We start from the raw sequence: 19788 nt of genomic DNA, 5'->3' as shown, positions 1-19788 counted from the left end.
GGAGCATTTACACAGACACAAAAGTTATTTAAGCTTTGGTTTGCTGAGGTGGCATCCTGGGCGGGAGCAGCTCCATCTTGGGCCTAGAAACTTATTTCAACACTAGCAAGGGAAGGAAAAATAGAACACAGAATAAGCTGTGAAGATACCTCCCTTCCCCCCTCCCCTTCTTTTTCCTTCCTTCCTTCCTTCCTTCCTTCCTTCCTTCCTTCCATCCTTTCAATGAATAGATAATGAGTAATGAATAACACTTACTATGTGCCAGGCATGTGTAAGTAAAAATAGATGTGGTTCCTGCTCATGGATTCTATGGTCTAGCAGAGGAGAAAGACCAAATAATCACTCAAATCAAAATCATTCTAAGTTGCTAAATGCACTGGAGAAAAAGTAGAGTCCAGATGGGGAGGAGCTTACCTAGTCTGGGGAATTAGTACAAGAGTTCTTGAGTTCTTGAGAGTACAGCTGAATGCTGAGGGATTCTCAGGCATGCAGAGGCTAAGGGGTGGACAGAGAACACTCAGTGCTGAAGGAAGATCTCGTGGGAAGGCTCCAAAGCAGAGAGGATCTGGCCCTATTTTGAGGAAGTGGAAAAAAAAAAAAGACTTTCTGAGAGAGAGAGAACAACAGAAGAAAGAAAGATCATCGGTGGAACCATAAGAAGCCACCGAAGCCTTTTAAGCAGGGGGATGACACTGTCAGATCTGAGCAGCCAGAGTAGAAATGCCAGCCCTGTGGGGGAAGAGAGCACACAGTTCAAACAGCAGGCAAGAAAGACAAAGCCAGGAGCCAAGTAACCGTGCTAGGAAAAGAAATATAGACTTTGTAAACTGGGTACGTTTTATCTTTTAAAGTATTAAGAAAGAATAACGAACGTCCACACAAAACTTAGACACAAATGCTCAAAATAGCACTATTCCCAAGAGTCCCAAAGTGGACACAACCCACATGTCTATTAACTGATAAACGGAATACAATGGAATCATCATTTGGCAACAAAAAGAAATGAAGTACTTATACAGGCTACAGCATGGATGACCCTTGAAAACATTTAGCTAAGTGAATGAAGCTGACGCCAATGACCACATATTGTACAATTCCATTTATACGAAGTGTCCAGAACAGGCAAAGGTAGGGACATAAAGGAGATCAGTGGTTGCTTCGGGCTGGGGAGGAGGTGGGGATCGACTGCTAATGACTGTGGAGTTTCTTTTAGCGGGGACAAAATCGTTCTAAAATTAGATTTTGGTGATGACTGCACAGCTCTGGGAATATACCGAAATACATTGAATTGTACTCGTCAAGTGGATGAATTGTATGGCATGTGGATTATATCTCAATAAAGCTGCTAAAGCAAAATAATTTTAAAAAGAATCCAGGAACTAGGGACATCTGTAGAAATGGATCTCAATCCTAAATTTCTTCTCCCTTCATGTTCGTTGTACTCTAATTGTAGCTAGCAAAAGATACCACAAAGACTGTCTTGCTAAGGGTGAGTTGGGAGGATTTATGGCTCTATTAATACATGTTAGAATGACAGAGTTGAGCCCGTTGTTCATCTAAATTAGCAGTACTACGCAGCTGGTTTGGTTAATCATCATGACTGCAAACAGCACTCAAGAGTGCTCCATTTTTTCAACATTTTCAAAGAATGGTCTTAATTTGTTAAAATAAGAACTTTTCTCTTTTTAGCATTTTTCCTTTTAAAAAAGAACCCTGTAATGTTCCTTGAAATCTTATTTTCATTAAAATTAAAGTGTTAGCCTAACTTTAAAATGTTGCCTCAGATCTCTTAAATATTTTCCATTCCTTCAGTCTTGATTAGGTACATGTGAACCATTATTTATTAAATAGTACATAGGTTCAAAATAGCTACAGGGAATATGAGGTTGAGCAGGTGGCAATGCTTCCGTTTTCACACTCTGAGAAGGCCAAGATTTCTTAGGGAAGCATTCCTGGTATCTGTATTAATCAGTTTCATAGCTCCTCAGCTGGTGTGTGTGTGTGTGTGTGTGTGTGTGTGTGTGTGTGTGTGTGTGGTGTATGCGCACACAAATCCAATTTCATTTGTCTTGTGCTACGGACCCTCTTAGATTTTATACAAATTTATCACATTTCCCTTTCCAGCTTCCGTGCTACTGGTGCGTGCATGCCAAAGTGTAATTCAGGCTTAACCACTTTGTGTGTAGGCTAGTTAAATTGCCTTGTTTTATGTATGAGGAAGTTGAGACTCAAGAATGATAAGGAACCTTGATTTGGTTGCTTTAGCAGTTAATGAGAGGACTTCCAGTTCAAACTTGTTCCTGATTTCTGTTTTTTTAGTGAAATACCTTCATTTTCTAGCCTTCAACTTCTACCTGTTTAAATCTGATACCCAGGAATAAATATCTACATTGAACATCACTTTGTTTGTTTTTCTTAGATCTGACTTTAGGAATAGACAGAAGAGGTGGTTATCTGTGTGGTATAAATGGATGAGAAAAAAAATCAATGTGACTTTCTTTTCGGGACATTCGTGTGCCCAAGTAACAAAAAATTTCCATTTATTTCTTTTACTGTCATTAAATAGCAGTAAATGAAGATGTAGCCAGATGTTTTTAACAGAAGGCATTAAATGGCACCAATGCTCTGACCATATGGATAATGTCAAGGTCATTGGGAACGAAGTCTTTCAGGATTGTGTCTGTCTTGGACAAGTCTCAGTCTCCTTGCTTCCTCTGAAACCTAAAAGGTTCTGAAATCAGTTCAGATTCCAAAAGGTTCAGAACCTAAAATCAGTTCTCTGCAGGGAAGAGCTTTAAAGACAAAAGTACAGCATAGGTATCTCTTCCCTCTTTAGAATTCTCCACCGCTTTCCATTGCATTTAAATTCCCAACAATTACTTTCCTAGCTTACAAAATCTTACAGGATCTGGCACATATTTATTTACTTCTCCGACCTTATTTCTTCTTACTTTCTCATCTTTTTCCCTCAAATCCAATTTAAGGCCTTTGAATTAGCTGTTTCCTTTGCCTAGAAGGCTCTTCCCTCTGATGTTTGCCTGCCTCTTAGGCAAATCACTGCTTACCATCTCCTCCAAAGGTCGGCCCCTCAAGCAGCCACCCAATCACAATCACCATCACATCATTTACTGTATTTTCTTTGCATTGAGCTTAAGGCAAACAAATAGTTTTTCTTTCTGCCTCCCCCCATAAGCTCCCTAGAACCTAGACTCATTTGTCTTCATCACTGCTCAGAAGACAGATGGAGTAGTGTCTAACATTTGTACTAGCTCAACAAAAACTTATTGAAGGAAGAAATAAAGTATGTATGCACCCTTTGTTCCCTGTCCCCCTCTCCCAAACAGTCCAAAACTCGTAATGAGGATATACTTCCAAATGCCTTTCTCATCTATCAAGTATTTCCACCTTTTAATAGATGTCCATGAGGAGACTGTGCAACTTGACTGGACCAGCCCTTCCGATTGCAAATGTAAATAATCACACATTAGATTTTCATCTAGAGCTTGGTTTCTCCGTGACCAATGCTTTACTTCCTGATTCCGATGCCGCGTAAATTGGTAAGGGTGAGCACTAGGGCCCGGAGATCCCTTGAAGCCAATTGTTGAGGTTCGGATAAGGCCGTGGGCCTGAAGCGCTGTGAGTGGTCCTCCCTAGAGATGCTGGAGAGAAGGGGCGGAGCCACCCCCAAAGGATGAGCCTTACTTGGGCCGTCAGATCTGGTGGGGCTGCCGCTTTGGGAAGAACCACGGCAATCAGAACAAAGCGAGGCTAGCCTGTGGCGAAGAAGCAGCCCAGCTGACCCCAGGGGTAAGACCAAGGGTTCGAAAGAGAGGAGTAAGGGCCTGAAACCAAACCTGCAGAGCCAGCCACAGCTTGGGTATTTTGCCAGAGGAAAGGGTTAAGCCGTTTCCATGGTAACGGATCAGGAAGCGCGCAAGACGTTCGCCGCAGGTTCGTAGGTCAGCCTGGAGTTTAAAGCTCCCACGGCTGAGCGGATCCTGGCCAATAGAGCGGCCGCTTGGACGTCACGAGACGCGCGGGGCCGATCCGCTGGCCGCCCCAGAGCACGTGGGAAGGTTTTTCCTGTTCGTTCTTTCATTTTTTAAAAGCCCACCCACTTTTGCGCGGGCTTGGTCACAGAGTTCTTCTCGCGAGAGGCGCCGCACCCTCTCGCGAGAGTGAGTGGGAGGTGTGGGGATTAGGTGGTGTTGCGGACTGGAACTGCGGCGGCGGAAGCCGGGGGTGGGCAGGGCGAGGGCGGGGGCGGGCCCGCGGGGCGGGGAGGCGGGGAGGGGGGAGGGCCGGGGGCTGGTGCGGGAGGGGGCGCCCGCCTGCTCGGCGGCTCGCGCGACTGGTCGTTGCGGGCCGGTGACATGCCTGTGAGCTGCGGAGGCTGCGGCCCCCAGGTGAGGCGGGTGCGGATCCGCCCGCAGCAAAAGCCGCGCGTTGGCAGGGGTGGCGGCGTGGTGCGGGGCCGCGGTGGATGGGGCGGCCCGGCTCGGGCGCCCCAGTCTCTCTGTCTGCAGTCCCTGCTCTGATTGCGGGGCTGCCCAGAGCTGCGCCTTCGCTCGGCGGTGGGAGGAGAGCGGGAGGAGCGGGGCGGAGGGAGGAATCCCATGGCACCGGGCCTCGGGGGGAGGGGGCATCCTCGGGCTCGAGACGGGTCTTGTGGGTCCGGAGCGTGGGGGCCGAGTTGCATGCAGCCACTTTGAATGACAAGCTCAGTTTCCATCCCCAGAATGGTCTTCCCAGCCGGGTCTTTTCGGTGCGTAGCGGTGCGTGTGCTTAGTTTGTGTTCGTAGTGCGCGCACAGGAGCGTATACCGGAGGAGGAGGACGTTGCACTTTGTCCCCGAGCAGCATCCTTCACTGTCAGAACCTCCGAGCGTTGGAACCAGGCGCAACCCAAGTCTTGTGACAGAAACGGAAGGCGTCAAGCAGCTCCTCGGAGTGTTGATGTTTGGATTTGCTGTCAAAATTTCTCCGAGGCTGTTTGTTGATGGTTTAAATGCTGGCCATCCATATTGCGAATGGATTTGGTGTACTTTTATAATTCCAGGCACCTACCTCGCTTTACACAAAAATAGGTAGATGTGACCGAAGTATTAAAAAACGTTGGTAAAATGGCCGTGACAGTAGAATCTAAACCACTACCGTGGTACAGCTTGGTAACAGTTCTGCTTTCCCTCTCCTCTAAAACCTTATTAAACTGGAAGTGGTTTAGGCTTAAGATGTTCAGGATGAGAAATACAGCTGTCACATACCTGATGGTATTAGTGCAAACCAGAGTTAAAAATTTTGGTTCTCTTTTCAGCATCATAATTATTCAGTCCCTTGCAAAACATACAAGCTTTTCTTAGCTTCTTTCCACCTTGTTAGAGATGTTCCATTGATTCATAGTGATTTTTAAATGTCAGGGAAATGTATAGAAAATACAGAGTATTCAAAATATAAGGCACTCAGTAATGCAGAAGTGATTTTAATGTCTTGTTTATGATTTTAGAGTAAATGACAGCACAGTTCCCAGCACGATTAGTGTCAGTTAAAATAGTGCAATTTAACGCATCTTTTTAAACACCTAGCCCCCTTTTCAAGTATAACATGGTTTTTCTTACTTTCTTATGTTCTTTTTGGCAGAACTACCCAGGGTTGACCGGGAATTTCACTGTTGGTTGTGGCTGTAACAGCTCGGTTTATGAGAGATCAAAGAATGTAAGGCAGTCAGAAAAACGGATTCCCAGGCTGAACTGGTAACTAGTGATTAGTGTATATACCTAAGTAACTGCACTATTGCTGAGGGCCTACAGGTATACTCCTGGGCTAGTGATATTTCTCGGTTGTTGAGGATAGGGGACCTCCTGAAGACCCTGAACCACAGTGAGAGCTTCTTTAGCTTCTAAATTCCTGGGATAAATCTAGAATCTGAAGAATCTCCTTTACCTTTAGAGATTGGAAGAAGGATAGTACACTTATTTTTTTTTTTTTTTTTAATTCCAGGAACATACTGTCTGGAAAAAGAAATCAGATCAAATCAGATGATACATTTTGGTCATTTTTAGGGAAATTTCCACGTGTAAATCAGCGGTGGAGTTCTGTTCCATGCTTGGAGAAAATGTGAAAAACTTAATGGGCAAAAGAGACTGGTCTAGATTTTATTTTATTGTTTCATTTTTTTAAAACATTTATTTATTATTGAGAGACAGAGAGAGACAGAGCATGAGCAAGGGAGGGGCCGAGAGACTGGGGGACACAGGATCGGAAGCAGGCTCCAGGCTCTGAGCTGTCAGCACAGAGCCAGTCGCGGGGCTCGAACTCACAAACTGAGAGATCATGACCTGAGCCGAAGTCGGACCTTTAACCGATGGAGCCACCCAGGCGCCCCGAGACTGGTCTAGATTTTAAAAGACCTCCCATTCCTCTTGGCAAACTGGTTTTCAAGGACAGAAAAATAAATTTTTTTTCCTAGTCTTTATAACCTTTTGGTAAGGGTTTCAAGCTTTTAGGATGTAGATATTTGTTTTGTCTTGCCTTTGAAAAATAATTGAAGTAGTTTTGGGTAGGGTAATTATTTAGGCAAGCCAAATTTGTCCTTTTTCTGTCAAGTGGCCTGCATTTTACTAATAGAGTCAGTCATTTGGAGGGAATGAAAGTGGAACGAGTCCAGGAAGAGATCTACACTTAGCTCGGGCTTGACTTAAGGCTGTACCAACTGGTAAATTTGGGAAAGGAAAAAAAAAAATACTGTATCAGTTCAGAAGCAGACCAAACAGATGCAAATGCCTTCATGCTGCCACTCGTCTTTGCATATGAAAGTTCATTTTATTGTTAAATACTTACTAGAGTAAAGATGTTTGAAATGAATAGATTAGAAACTGAACAGGTTAAAAGGAGAAAGGTTAACATTTTTGGCTTAATCTGAGGATGTTTCATGGGAAAAAGTAAGGTAAATAAATGGTGTGGTGGTCTGGAACAGATTGGATGGAACTAGAATGAAAGTGAGGCAAAATAGAAAGAGTTTGGGTTTTGGTGTCAGGCAAATCTGTTACTTAATATAGCTGAGTCTCTATTTCCTCATCCCTGATGGTGAGAGTCAAAATACCTCAAGGTTATTTTGAAGCTTATAGTAGCTGCTTAGTCAATGTTTTTCCTTGGACCTTTTTAATGGCTTGAGGGTTATTTGGCTGCAAGGGTCACAAACCCATTTGAATGAACTTAGTTAAAAAAGGCGTTTGTCAGGGGCGCCTGGGCGACTCAGTTGGTTAAGCTTCCAACTCTTTTGCCTCAGGTCCCGATCTCCTGGTTCCTGAGTTCCAGCCCTGTGTGGGGCTGTGCTCTGGCAGTGCGGATCCTGCTTGGGATTCTCTCTCTCCGTCTCTCTCTGCTCCTCCCCTACTGGCACTGTCTCTGTCTCTCTCAAAATAAATAAACAAAAAAGTATTTGTCAACACATTTGGTGGGTTGCTTCTGAAGCCCATTGCATGAAGTCCAACTTAGGGTCCTGGGAACTAGAAAATCTTCAGACAGTTACTCTTCCAGTTTTTCTCTGGGAACACATGGTCTTCTGTGTCTGCTCCTCTGTTCTTTGGCACTCTGGACGCTATTATGTCTTTTGAAGCAATTCCTTTTCGATTGGCTCTCTTTAAGGCTCTTGGTTTCTGCTTCCCCCTGACTTTGGCTTGCATGAAACTTTGGTTTGCTGTGGTGCCAACACCAGACTCACTTTGCTTTTGTAGCATGAGTCTCAACGAGTATCTGCATCTCTTAATTCTGAATTTCTAGAAGGATAATCCTGTGGGTCGAGTATGCACTCGTAGTCCAGTTGGCTGAGGACCGGCGAAGAGGAGAATGGGTAAATGGATGAGGAGGAGACTTAGGTGCGTCTCACAGTTTGTACTTTCTTAGACTGAGTACCGCAAGTTCTCGAATAAAGAGGGGATGGACAGGGAGGAATGACGGGAACCTCTGGTGTCCATTAACATCCTGCAGTTGGCATTTCCCCCTCTAGTACTGCATTGAACTCGCTCCCAGTAATGGTCTCTTTCAGGATGGATTCTTCTAGGTTTCTGAATGAAGGCAAATTATGTAAATGCTTCGTGCCTCAGTCTCTCTATATGTAAGATGGGTATATTAACAGCAACTTCTGTTGTGAGAAATGTGAGTTCTGTTCAACAGCAATTAAGCAGTACCTCACGGGCACAGTGTAAGGATGTAGTATGATTACTATTAAGTGCATTCTGTGTGGCAGGTGCCACGATATGGACTCCTGCAGCATTCAGAGATGAAAGGAGTGTCATTTCTACCCTCAGGAGTTTAGTATAAGCTTAATGCTGACCACTCTAGACATAAAACTGTCTCTTGACTCCAGTGACACTAAATTTTTCTAAATCTCTACCTTGCCTCGTTTTCAAACTGCCACTTGTTTGTGGTTCTTTGTTTACCTGCCCGGCAACCTTTTATCATGGTTGCCCCCTAAGATTCTTTCTTGATCTTCTCTGTGCTTTCCCAGTCTCTAGGATCAGCTTTCAAGCTCTGTATATATAGATGACTCCTGGAGTAACATCACTAGTTCTGACCTCCCCAACTAAATGTATATATTTTAGGTGACTTTGGATATTACATTGACATAAACACTGTCTTCCGGTTACCCTGTAATTGGCAAAGGCTCCACTTTTCTTCCACATCCCCAAGCTTGAAACCTTAAAATTATCTTTCACGTTCTTTTTTTTGTAATGCCTTATATATCCTATCGGTTAATAGGTTCTGCGCAGGTTTTTAGAATGCCTCGTTACGTGCCAAGCACTGGGCCATTTGCAAAGCAGATCCATTCACTCATTTCTGCTACTGGTGGGTTAGGGTGGAGCTTTATCACTATTTGCAAGAGCTACATAAATGTCTTTTCAGCAGTACAACTCTTTGAGTCATGGCAGAATAGATGTCACTGATAAAGAGAAATGTTTTCCTAGGTTAAAATTCTGAACATATTTTTTGTTAAAGTAATCTTGTAGATGGGGGTTATGTAGAAGATTAAGAATATTGCTTCAACTTCTAAGCTGTGTATTCACACTGAAAGCACAGCCTGAAGATTTTAGTTTTTTTTTTTAGCTGTATTTATTGTTGGTGTGCAGGAAATTAGAGAAGCAAATATCTTAATAGATAATCATTTAGGTCAAACACAAATTAGGTCTTTTTGTATGATTGATTATTGTTTTGAAAGGAAAAACAAAATAGTAACTGATAGCCGTGGTATTTTTAGATATTATAAGCTAAACAGCAAGTCTGTTCCTAAGAAAGAAGCAAACGTTTGAATTCCCACTATATCAATGCCTGCTATATCAGGTACTGTTTTTACATATATTATGTAATTGCACTCTTAGAGAATCTTGTGAAGATTAGCCTTAGCTTCCTGATTTTTGCAGAAAGGAGAGATACTTCACCCTAATGCCACTGTTGGCCTGTCAGGTGTTATTGTTTTGTTTTTAATGGTTGCTCTGGGGTTTACAAGACAACTTTAACTTATCAGTGTCACTTTTTGTATACTGAAGGAACAGCATTTTTCTAACTCCAGCCTGCCACACTCTGTTTTATTTTGTAATGCATTTTACTTGTGTATGTTGTAAACCCCATTCATACATTGTTACCACTTTTAAATAGTTTTTTTTTAAGGGATTAAACGAAAAGAAAATAGCTCTGAAAAAGCTTTTATATTACCCTCATATTTACCCTTTCAGGCATTCTAAACTTGTTGTTTAGATTCAGACTTCTATCTGGTATTGTTTTTTGTTTTTTGTTTTTTGCCCATAGAATTTCTTTTAACCTTTATTCTACTGATGGTTGGCGGGTGGTGAGTTCTCACAGCTTTTTTTTTTTTTTTTAGCTCAAATAAACTTATTTTGCCTTAATTTTTAAAAGATACTTTCTGTGGGTATAGATATCTCAGTTGACACATTTTTTTAGATGTTGCTCGGTTTTATTTATGGCTCCGCATAGTTTCTGACAAGAAGTCTGCTGTCTTTCTTTGTTCCTCTTTATGTAATATATACTTTTCTCTCTGGTTGCTTTTAAGAATTCTCTATCCCTAGTTTTCAGAAACTGGGTTATGATGTACCTTGGTGTGCTTTTCTTTATGTTCATTTTTCTTAGGATTCGTCGATCTCTCTTGTATCTGTCAGTTTATGGTTTTCATCAACTTCTGGAAATTCTGAGCCATTTTATCTTCATAGATTACTCCTGTCCCCCACCTTTTTGGGGATTCCAGTTACTCACCTTTCACAGTGAGTCACTGATGCTGCCTTGTTTGTTTTTAGGCTTCTCTCTGTGCTTCAGTTTTGATTGCTTCTTTTGCTATGTCTTGAAGTCCACTTTCTGTTGCAGTGTTTAATCTGCTGTTGATTGCACCCAGTATGGTTTTATTTTAGATTTATTTTTAACTCTAGAGGTTTGGTTTGGGTCTCTTATATTTTCTGTTCTCTCCTTACGATCATGTTTTCCTCTTCCCTTTTGAGTATATGGAACATGCTCGTAGTATAATTTTGACATCTTTTCTGTTCATTCCATTTGTCATTTCTGGGTCTGCACTACTTGCCTTGTTTCCTCCTGCTTAGGGGTCATATTTTTCTCCACGGGTAATTTTTGACTGTGTGCTGGCCGTTCAGGTTTATGCTATTGCTTGCTCGATTTTATTGTGTGTGTGTGTGGTTTTTTTTTCAGTTTTGTTGTATTTTTTAAGTGTTGGGTTTAGTTGGGGTTCATGGTTAGGTTGTTTGGAATCTGTCGGATTATTTTGAGGCTTGCTTTTGAGCTTTGTTAGTGCGCCTGCAGAAAAGCCTCACTGTAGTGCTCCCTTAGTCCCTCAGCTAAGGTAAATTCCGTCTGAGGAGCCCATCCATTGCCTGATATATTACACAGTTTTTTTTCCACTCCGGTTGGTGGGGGTGCAGATTATTCCAAGCCCTGTCTGGCTCCAGGTATTGTTTGGCCTGCTGCTGTTTGGTGGTTATTTCCCCAACTTCTGACACTTGGCATAGATCCGTATTTGACCAAGGTCCCTAGAAGAACCCATCTGCAACTCTCTGCTGCTCTCAGTCTTTGTGAGCTCTCTCTCCAGTGCTGTACCCTGAGCGTTCTAGCCACCTTGGCCTTCCCAGACTCTCATCTCTGCCTCTGCAACTTGCTGAGACCATCGGAACACTTGGCTTTCTCCTGTCTGTGCTGTGACCTGAAAGTAGCCAGCGGCCAGTGTTTCCCTTCTTTCGGCACTCATAGGCTTGGGTTACCTGTTGCCTAATGTTTGAAAACTAATGTTTCACGTATTTTGCCCCGCTTTGTTGTATTTATATTTAACAGAATATTAATTTTAACACTTGGCCATTTGGAATTTGGCCAACACGTGTTTTTGGAGCATTTACTGTGTTATCAAATATTGTAAAATTAGAAATTATTGGAAGCTGATAATGATTCATTAAATGTAGAAGTACCCGTTGAAACATTTGAAGGTATACTTGCCTCTTCAAAGACTTTTTATTTATTCAGCAGATGTTTGATTTGCCTTCTGTGTTAGAATATAAATACAATAAAACATTTTTGTCCTCCAGAAATTCACAAAAGGAAGGAAGCAGGAAAAAAATGGACTGGGACAACCCACCTTGGGAGAGCACAGAGGTGGTGGCTACTGTTTGGGCAAGGAGGGATTGGTAAGATGAGCCAAGTCTTCCTCAAGGAGGGAGGTCCTTCAACTGATGCATGAAGAGTAAATGACAGTTTAGCTGATGGAAGAGAGGGTAGGTTTGAGGGAAGCTTAGGAGGGTGACAGGTCAGGATTTGGTGACTGACTAGATGTGGTAGTCTATAGGGATTGAGGGAAAAGCCAGTTTCCAGCTTAGCCTGCTGGCTCAGTTGGTTTACTGGCTCTATGGAGAGAAATTGTTTAGAGAGAAAGTTTTATTCAGTTTTTGGACGTACCAATTTTGGAGTAACTGGGATATTTAGTTAGAAGTATTGAATAGAAAATTGGACCCAAGGAACTGAAACACAGGTACAGGAGTTGAACTGGAGATAGACATTAGGGACTTATTTGCACAGTTAAAATCAGAGGTAGAGATTGAATATCCTTGGAAAACTAGGTAGACTGAATACCACAAAGGACAAGGATGAAGGTTAGAAATATTAGTGTTTGAGTAACAAGTTGTGAAAAAATTTAGAGAAGGAGACTAACGTAGTACCTAGAGAGAGAGAAGTGTTCTCATTCAGAAATCACAGAGGGTACTTGTTAAAGGTATAGATTTCAGGATTCCATGTAGACCTCCTGAATCTGGATCTTCCGGGGTGGAACAGGTTAGAAATAAGCTGATCCACACCTGTACTGAAGTTTGAGAACCAGTGCCATAGGAAGAGAGTCAAGATGGGACGAGAGTGTTGATAGAAGACAAGGAAGGGGTTTCAGAGACTCCTTGGCTTGGTTAACTCATGCTATAAAAAGGTCAGGAAATAGATGATGCCAACTTGAAAATTTCTTAGGCCAGAGGAGAGGAAGAAAGACATGGGAAGTACTTATTTTCTGATTATAAAAGAGCTTCTGTACATCCAGAAGAATAAAACCAGCATAATTGCATCTACTTAGGTAAAAAAACAATGTTTGTGCCCATCTAGTACATGTTCTCTTTTATGTCGCATATACAAATAACACACGTGCAGTTATACAGATTTTACCCAAAAATGGGATACTGTGAACATGTGGAAACTTATTTTACTTAACAGTGTATCATCTTCCCATATTACAGGTATGTGACATTTCATAACATTAAAAAAAAGTCCCAGTTGTCATGAATGACCACTATCAAGAGTTTAGTCTATATCCATTATGGTATTTCCGAGGCCTGTACAAATATACACACAGAGTTGGCACATGTAATTTTTTTTTTAATGACAAGTAAAGAGCGTACTGTTTACACTGTTCTGCAATTTGCTTTTCCCCTTAATATTTTGTGGTAATGCTGTCACATCAGTGTGTATTCATCTAATTCCAACAGCTGGTAAAAATCAGTCAGATGAATGCAGTATAATTTATTTGAATTGATGGGCTTCTAGATTATTTTTAGTTTTTTTTTTTGTTTTAGTGACTATTCTTTCACATATATATTTATGAATTTTGTGCAAGTGTATATGTAGGATAAATTTTAAGAAGGGGAATCACAGGATCCTAAGATAAGTGTAATTTATTCAAAGTGCCCCATATGTGTGTTTTCTGTACTCTTCATAATTGTTTTCCAATGCTTTCATCTGTTTGTATTCTGTGATATTTCTTAAGATTCCCTCGGCGTTCCGATGTCTTTAGCAATATCCATTCTGCCTTTTGGTTGCTTCTGAGGGGATTTTGATTATTTCATGATATTGTCTTTATATCCTGTGTCCTCAGTGAGCTGTAGCAGCTTACTTTTCAGTTGTCTGCCCTGTCTGTCTGTACTTTTCTTCTCTCTGATCTGCTTTCAAAAAATGATCTGGATCACTCTAATTTCTTTGTAGAGAAACACACTTAGTTATTCCCTGCTTAGGACTCTTGTTTATTTACCTGTGATAGGGCACAAATCAAAAAAGCATTCAGTGAACAGTTTATCATCATAACACAAAGGTGTTTAGGGGAAAACATTGTAGTTTTGCTCCTCTTGTGAAATCTGGCTAAAACTGCATTCCCTCGAATTATATAAGGTGGTGAAGAAACCGTGCTCTGTTGCTTTTCCCCCCATCTGTCTTCACATCATTTCCAAAGATACGTTTTTTTTTTCTTTGCTTTACCAGAGGTATGAGTCACACTGTCTCACGTTGGATTCACTTGGATAGGCTGTTGCAAAGATTATTCTCTGATAGGTTTTTCCCTTAGTGAGATAATATTTTACTCATGTGTTACGTTAAACACAAAGAGATGGAGTAGGGTTCAGAAAATGAGTGAAGATACAGAACTAAATATGGTTTCTTTTTTATTAATATAAATTCTGAGGTAGTGGTCTGAAAATAGATTATATGGGTTTTGGGTGACATGATTATATTTGTCTGGGATTTTTTTTTTTTTTGTCTTTAGTGTATTTTTACTTTTTTATTTTATGTTTTTAATGTTCCTTCATAGGTCTGTTAAATACTGGATTCTATTTGCTTTAGTACTGCACTGTGAAAAGAGTGTTCTGCCCCAGTCTGCTATTCAGGAGTATTGTAGGTAGAGCACTGGGGTAATTAGAGGTGTCAAATCCGGGATGTTGTCTCAGAGCACCCTGGCCTCCCCCAACCTCCTTGTCAGGGGCCTGGCATGTCACAGCACCTTCCGGTAAGCGGCTCATCTAGATAACCAGTCACCCTGTTTCCTGAGTGTGTAATCTTTGCTCATTATTGACTTTGGTTAGCAGCTGCAAAGGTGATTGCTTTTTCCCATCTCTTTCCCCAACTCCGCCCTTTCAGGAGTCAGAGAAGGGGAACATGCCTTGTGCTATGTTCCTCTGTCTTTCAGTGTTGTAGTTATTTAGGAAGAGATGTGGTTTTTTTACACTTTTGTTTTTAATGTTTATTTTTGAGAGAGAGAGTGGCAGAGAGGGAGATAGAAAATCCAGAGCAGGCTCTGAGCTGTCAGCAGAGTCTGACGTGGGGCTTGAACCCGTGAACTGGGGGATCATGACCTGAGCCGAAGTCAGACGCTTAACCAACTGAGCCATCCAGGCACCCCCTTCAGTGTTATTTTTAACATGATTGCATCAACAGGGAATGTATCTCAGTTACTCAGTCACTCTCCTGTCTGGCATCTAGAGTGCTTCTTATTTCTCTCCAGTATAAAGTGTGTTTGAATACCTTTTCAGACCTTAATACTGGTGTTTGAACACCTTTTCAAACATTTATACTGGTTAAGACCTGGGGTGCTAGAGTTTGAAGGTTTGGATTTGAATCTCAGCTTTCCTGCTTACTGTGTGGGCCTGCACGAGTTGCTTAACTCATCCTTGCCTCAGTTTTTCTCATTGTAAAACTGGAGTAGTACTACTGTACCAGTCCTAAGGATTAAATGAGATCTTCATGTAAGTCTCTTAGTAAAGCACTTGGAGCCTTAGAAGCCCTCGCTAGGACCCTAGATGCTCTAGGATCATTGTTTTCTTTGATGAGTTCCCAAAAGTAGAATTGTTGTATCATAGCACAGGAATATTCTCAGAGTTTAGATTTGCATTACACTTTTGCCCACCAGAAAGATGCTAGTTGACTCAGGCGCCGTGTTTGAGAATTTTCCTTTTCTGGAACCCTTGTGTTGGCCTTTGTATTTTATATGGTACTTAAGGCAAGTCCCCTTGCCTCTGAGGGTTTCTGGCAGTTGAAGAGAACTCTATGGGTAAAGAGGAGTAAAAAGGATTATTGTCTTGCCTTGGCCACATAAACTTTTATGTTTATACCTTGTTTTGAGAATTTGGCCCCCTTGATCATTTTGGCCTGTAAGTAAATATTTTAATTTTTCTTTTAACTATTATTTATAGTTTCCAAAATGCCTCCTATAAATTATTTTCCATTTCATTCTTACAATAAACTTCTCCAGTAAGTAAGTTGATATGTACATTGAGGAAACAGATCCAAAGATACTTCAATTTACCTGGAGGAAACAAAGCTAATGAGAGGAAGAACAAGGACACAAATGGTACTCTTCTGAGTCCTGGTATGTTGCTCTTTATCTTGTACTGTTGAGACCTCCCTTGCCTTTCTCACAGTCCTACTTCAATTCTAGTCATTAATCACATTTTATTATTAAAGAGACCACTAGCATTTATCCTAGTTCAGAATAGAATAGCATCATAATTCTTTATTAGAAATTAGAACCTAGAGGCACCTGGGTGGCTAAGTTGGTTAAGCGTGGGATTTTGGCTCAGATCATGATCTCATGGTTTGTGGGTTCGAGTCCTGGATTGGGAGATTCTCTTTCTCCCTCTCTCTCTACCCCTCCCCCACTTGTGCACCCTCTCTCTCTAAATAAATAAACTTAAAAAAAATTAGAATCTATGCGCATGCATACACACTTTGGTTTTATCTCTATGGTGAAAGAGTATAAAATTAGAACTCCACTGAAATTTAGGGGGTTTTTTTTTGCAGTTCTGATGGAAACTAGTTGATGTTTGATTTTGCGTATAAATCTTTTCATAGTGTAAACTTACATTAATCGGATGCCTTGAAAACCTCAACTAGGTTAATTCTTGGTAAGGCCAGTTTGGTTGAAACTAACCATTTCTTAAATCTTTATTGATTCAAATTTTTTAGTTATTTAATGATTTAGAATTCACTTCCTATTCTCATTCTTTACTATAATAAAATGTTTTTCTTCCAACGCTCTGAACCCAAGGGCCATATTGCTTTATTCTTCCTTGTATCCATAGCATCGAGTCCAAGTAGATTTTAAATGAACAAGGTACTGTGTGGTCAGATGTGAATTTTGAATGGTTAATGCCCAAGTTGATTTAAACTTTCAAAGGTACTGCCTTAAAACATTGATAAAAAGTTTAAGTCCTTTAGTTTCAGAGTTTCTTCCAAGAGGGGTGTGTGTGTATGTGTGTGTGTGTGTGTGTGTGTGTGTGTGTGTGTATGTGTGTGTATGTGTATACACGTGTACATGTGTTGTAAGTACTCTTAATCATTTAACTTGGAGTTTTTTTTAACTCTAGTCATTGGTATGCTGTTAAGATGGCTAAATAAGGAATTTGTTATTGTTTATGTGATTTTATTTTATCTACACAGATTTCATATTCTCATTTGTATATTATCAAGTATTTCTACCCAAGAAATAAGAAGGTGTAAAAAACATTCACACATTCACGGTTGCTGTAGGGTTAGAGTGACTTTTGGGAGATAAGAAGGCTCGGATTTTTTTGTAATCTTCACTATTTTAGATTTTAAAAGGTTTTCTAAACACTTCTTATTAAGACTTTCAAGTATTTTCTTATTTGTAAAAACACAAAAATAAAAAAAACAAAAAAAACCTCACAAAGGCAGTGAGATTGAATAAATAAGGGTAAACTACTTTATAATAATTGTTTATGTCTCAGAATTTTTGTTTTATGTTTTAATTTTTTTAAATGACTGAATTTAAAGACCTTATTTTAGGACAGAATGCTTGCCTGAATCACTGAAATCAGTAGTTTTCTTTTAATGTGTTTTCTTTAGGTGTTTTATGGACTAATTCTTCATTGATTACACAGAAAAGCAATATAGTTATGGCAGCCGTCCAGACTTCGAGAAACAGTCACGTGAAGACTAGAGCATCTGTCAGAAAAGTAAGTTCATTGTGTTAGATTTCTTTTAGTGATAGTTTTAATAAAAATGTTGATCATTTTTTAAAATCTCGTTAAGCAGCTGTATGATATTCTTATTTTTAAACGAATCTCAATATTGTAATTAGTAAAATTAAAATCTTGCAGAATTGGCATATATGAAAATAGTGTTATGAGGTAATGGAGACAGTCAACTTTATTTCCCAGAGATTGCAATGCCTCCCCATTTCTTCTCAACAGATAGTTTTCTGTTTTTTATTTTCTCAAGATCTTCCATCTTTTAGCAGCGTAAACATCAGCTATAAGTTTTCTTACGTACCTTTACCTTTGCCCCAAAATATTACCATTTACTCATTCATTCAGCAAATGTAAATTTGAGTGTTTATTATATTCCAGGTGCTGTGCTAGGTATTGGATAATCAGTAGTGAGCAAAATAAATATGATTCCTGATCCTTTGTTTGTAGTTGGTGGAAGAACCCTCCTTTTTCCTCTTAAGACAGTTTGGTTACTCTTCCATTTCTTCACCTTTTTGTCCCCTAACATTTTGTTATGAAAAATTTCAAGCATAAAGAAGAGTTAAATTCATAGCACACCTACACATAAGCTTTCATACGAATCAACCATATTCAACAGTTGTTAATAGACATTGAACAATGTCAGAGCTAGGAGCATCAACCCCTGTGCAGTCAGAAATCATGTACAAATTTTGGTTCCCCAGAAACTTAACCACTAACAGCCTACTCTTGATGTGAAGCCTTAACAATAACTTAAACGGTTGATTGACCCATATTTTGTATATGTATTATATTCTGTGTTCTTAAAGTAAATTCTAGGGAAAAGGAAATATTAAGAAAATCATAAGGAGGAGAAAATACATATACGGTATCGTACCATGTTCATTGAAAAAAATCCACATGTAAGTGTACCCATGCAATTCAAACCATGTTGTTCAAGGGTCAGTTGTATTTTGTTTTATTTACTCTGTGTGTGTGTGTGTGTGTGTGTTTGTGTGTACACGCACGTGTCTACTTTGTGGCAGAATCAACTTGAAAGTTATGGTCTTAATGTCTCTTCACTCCTGAATACTTGAGTGTGCTTCTCCCAGGGATCACAGTATCCTCCCACATAACAATAATACAGTTATTGTATAAAAGTAGTGCGAGGATCACATTCAAGAAAATTCAGTATAATTCCCTACTATCCAATACCCAGATGTACTCAGATTTCCTTTATTATCCTTGAAATCTCTTTTGCAGTCCTCCTCACCCCCAGTTTGGATTCAGTCTAGGCTTCTAGGCCTTAAGTTGCACTCGATAATTATGACTTATTTATATTACTTTTGGTCTGAGAGTTTCCCCTCTTTTTTTTTTTTTTTTTTTGATTTATTAAAATTCAAGACTGATTTCTTGAACAGGCTGGACCAGTTTCTTATACAATGTCCCACATTTTGGATCTGTCTGGTTGTTTTCTCACAGTGGTATTTAACTTATTCCTCTTTCTTCTCCATTTCATAGATTCTAGAAGTTAGGTGTAAATGCATGATTAGATTCAGGTTAAACATTTTTGGCAAGAATAATTTGTAGAATGATGTGAGGACAGAATTTCAGGTTTTCCTGTGATCAGTGATACAAAAATTGATCAGTTGATGAAGGTAATCACTCTGCCAGAACTGTCCATTTTAAAAGTATATTTTATATTTTCTAGTTATCACATAATCTGTGAGGGTGATACTTGGCTCTGTGCAAGTATCTTGTTTTTTCCAGCAACCTTTTGTCTAATATATTTGGCATCCTTGATGACCCTTTCCAGAATCTTATTTCCTGGAAGCTGCAAAATGATGATTTTCCTAATGTTATCATTCCTTTTACATTTATTAGCTAGAATTCTTTTATTATTTTTTTAACTTTTTGAAATGTTTATTATTTATTTTTGAGAGAGAGATAGAGAGAGACAGAGCATGAGGCGGGGAGGGGCAGAGAGAGAGGGAGACACAGAATCCGAAGCAGGCTCCAGGCTCAGCTGTCAGCACAGAAGCCGATGCGGGGCTCCAGCTCACAAACTGTGAGATCATGATCTGAGCAAGTCAGATGCTTAACTCACTGTGCCATCCAGGCTCCCCAGTTAGCGAGAATTCTTAAAGAAAAGCTTTCTCTCATTAAGGTTAAATGAACTACAGTATCACCTAAAAAGACATGGTAAATGCCCTTGAATTACCAATTTTCAGATTAGTGATTTGGTGTAATATGCAAGTGAGTTTATTCTCATTCCTTCATTCATTCATTTGTATTGCTCGACGCATGGATTTAAAAATTCTCTATTTTCCAATCTTTTATTTATAGTCATTTATTCATTTACTTATTAATTTAAGTTGCTCAGAGGGTCTCTAACTTGGTCCCTGGGCGTCCCTCTAAGCTGGTGCCTGTGTCATTTTGTCTCAGGCTCTTAATTCTTTGATTGCTTCCCTACTTTCTAGTATAACAGATTGACCCAGTTTCACCATCTACTTACCCTTCCT

At 40.1% G+C, this 19788-nt stretch overlaps 1 protein-coding gene across 7 annotated transcripts in view; it reads left to right on the top strand.

The window, feature by feature from the left end:
• Nucleotides 1-4330: 4330 nt before the first annotated feature.
• Nucleotides 4331-19788, top strand: part of AKAP11 (A-kinase anchoring protein 11) — a 48725-nt gene continuing 33267 nt past the window's right edge. For 2 of the 7 annotated variants that reach the window (XM_047080292.1, XM_047080253.1), the window contains exons 1-2: nucleotides 4331-4406; nucleotides 17166-17275. In XM_047080292.1, coding sequence (XP_046936248.1) covers nucleotides 17216-17275 — 60 coding nt within the window. In that variant the 5' untranslated portion in view covers nucleotides 4331-4406; nucleotides 17166-17215. Of the gene's footprint in view, nucleotides 4407-4685; nucleotides 5750-11529; nucleotides 11690-14166; nucleotides 14311-15540; nucleotides 15670-17165; nucleotides 17276-19788 lie in introns of those variants that run through there. The other 5 variants (XM_047080298.1, XM_047080262.1, XM_047080278.1 and 2 more) reach the window with 5 other exon arrangements.

Source organism: Lynx rufus, unplaced genomic scaffold, assembly GCF_022079265.1.
Source record: "Lynx rufus isolate CCGP_SWC_20201006 ecotype Redwood Valley unplaced genomic scaffold, mLynRuf1.p SCAF_1, whole genome shotgun sequence".
Classification (NCBI taxonomy): Eukaryota; Metazoa; Chordata; class Mammalia; order Carnivora; family Felidae; genus Lynx; species Lynx rufus.
The sequence above is the reverse complement of the archived record's forward strand: the minus strand, read 5'-3'. Positions and strand labels throughout refer to the sequence as shown.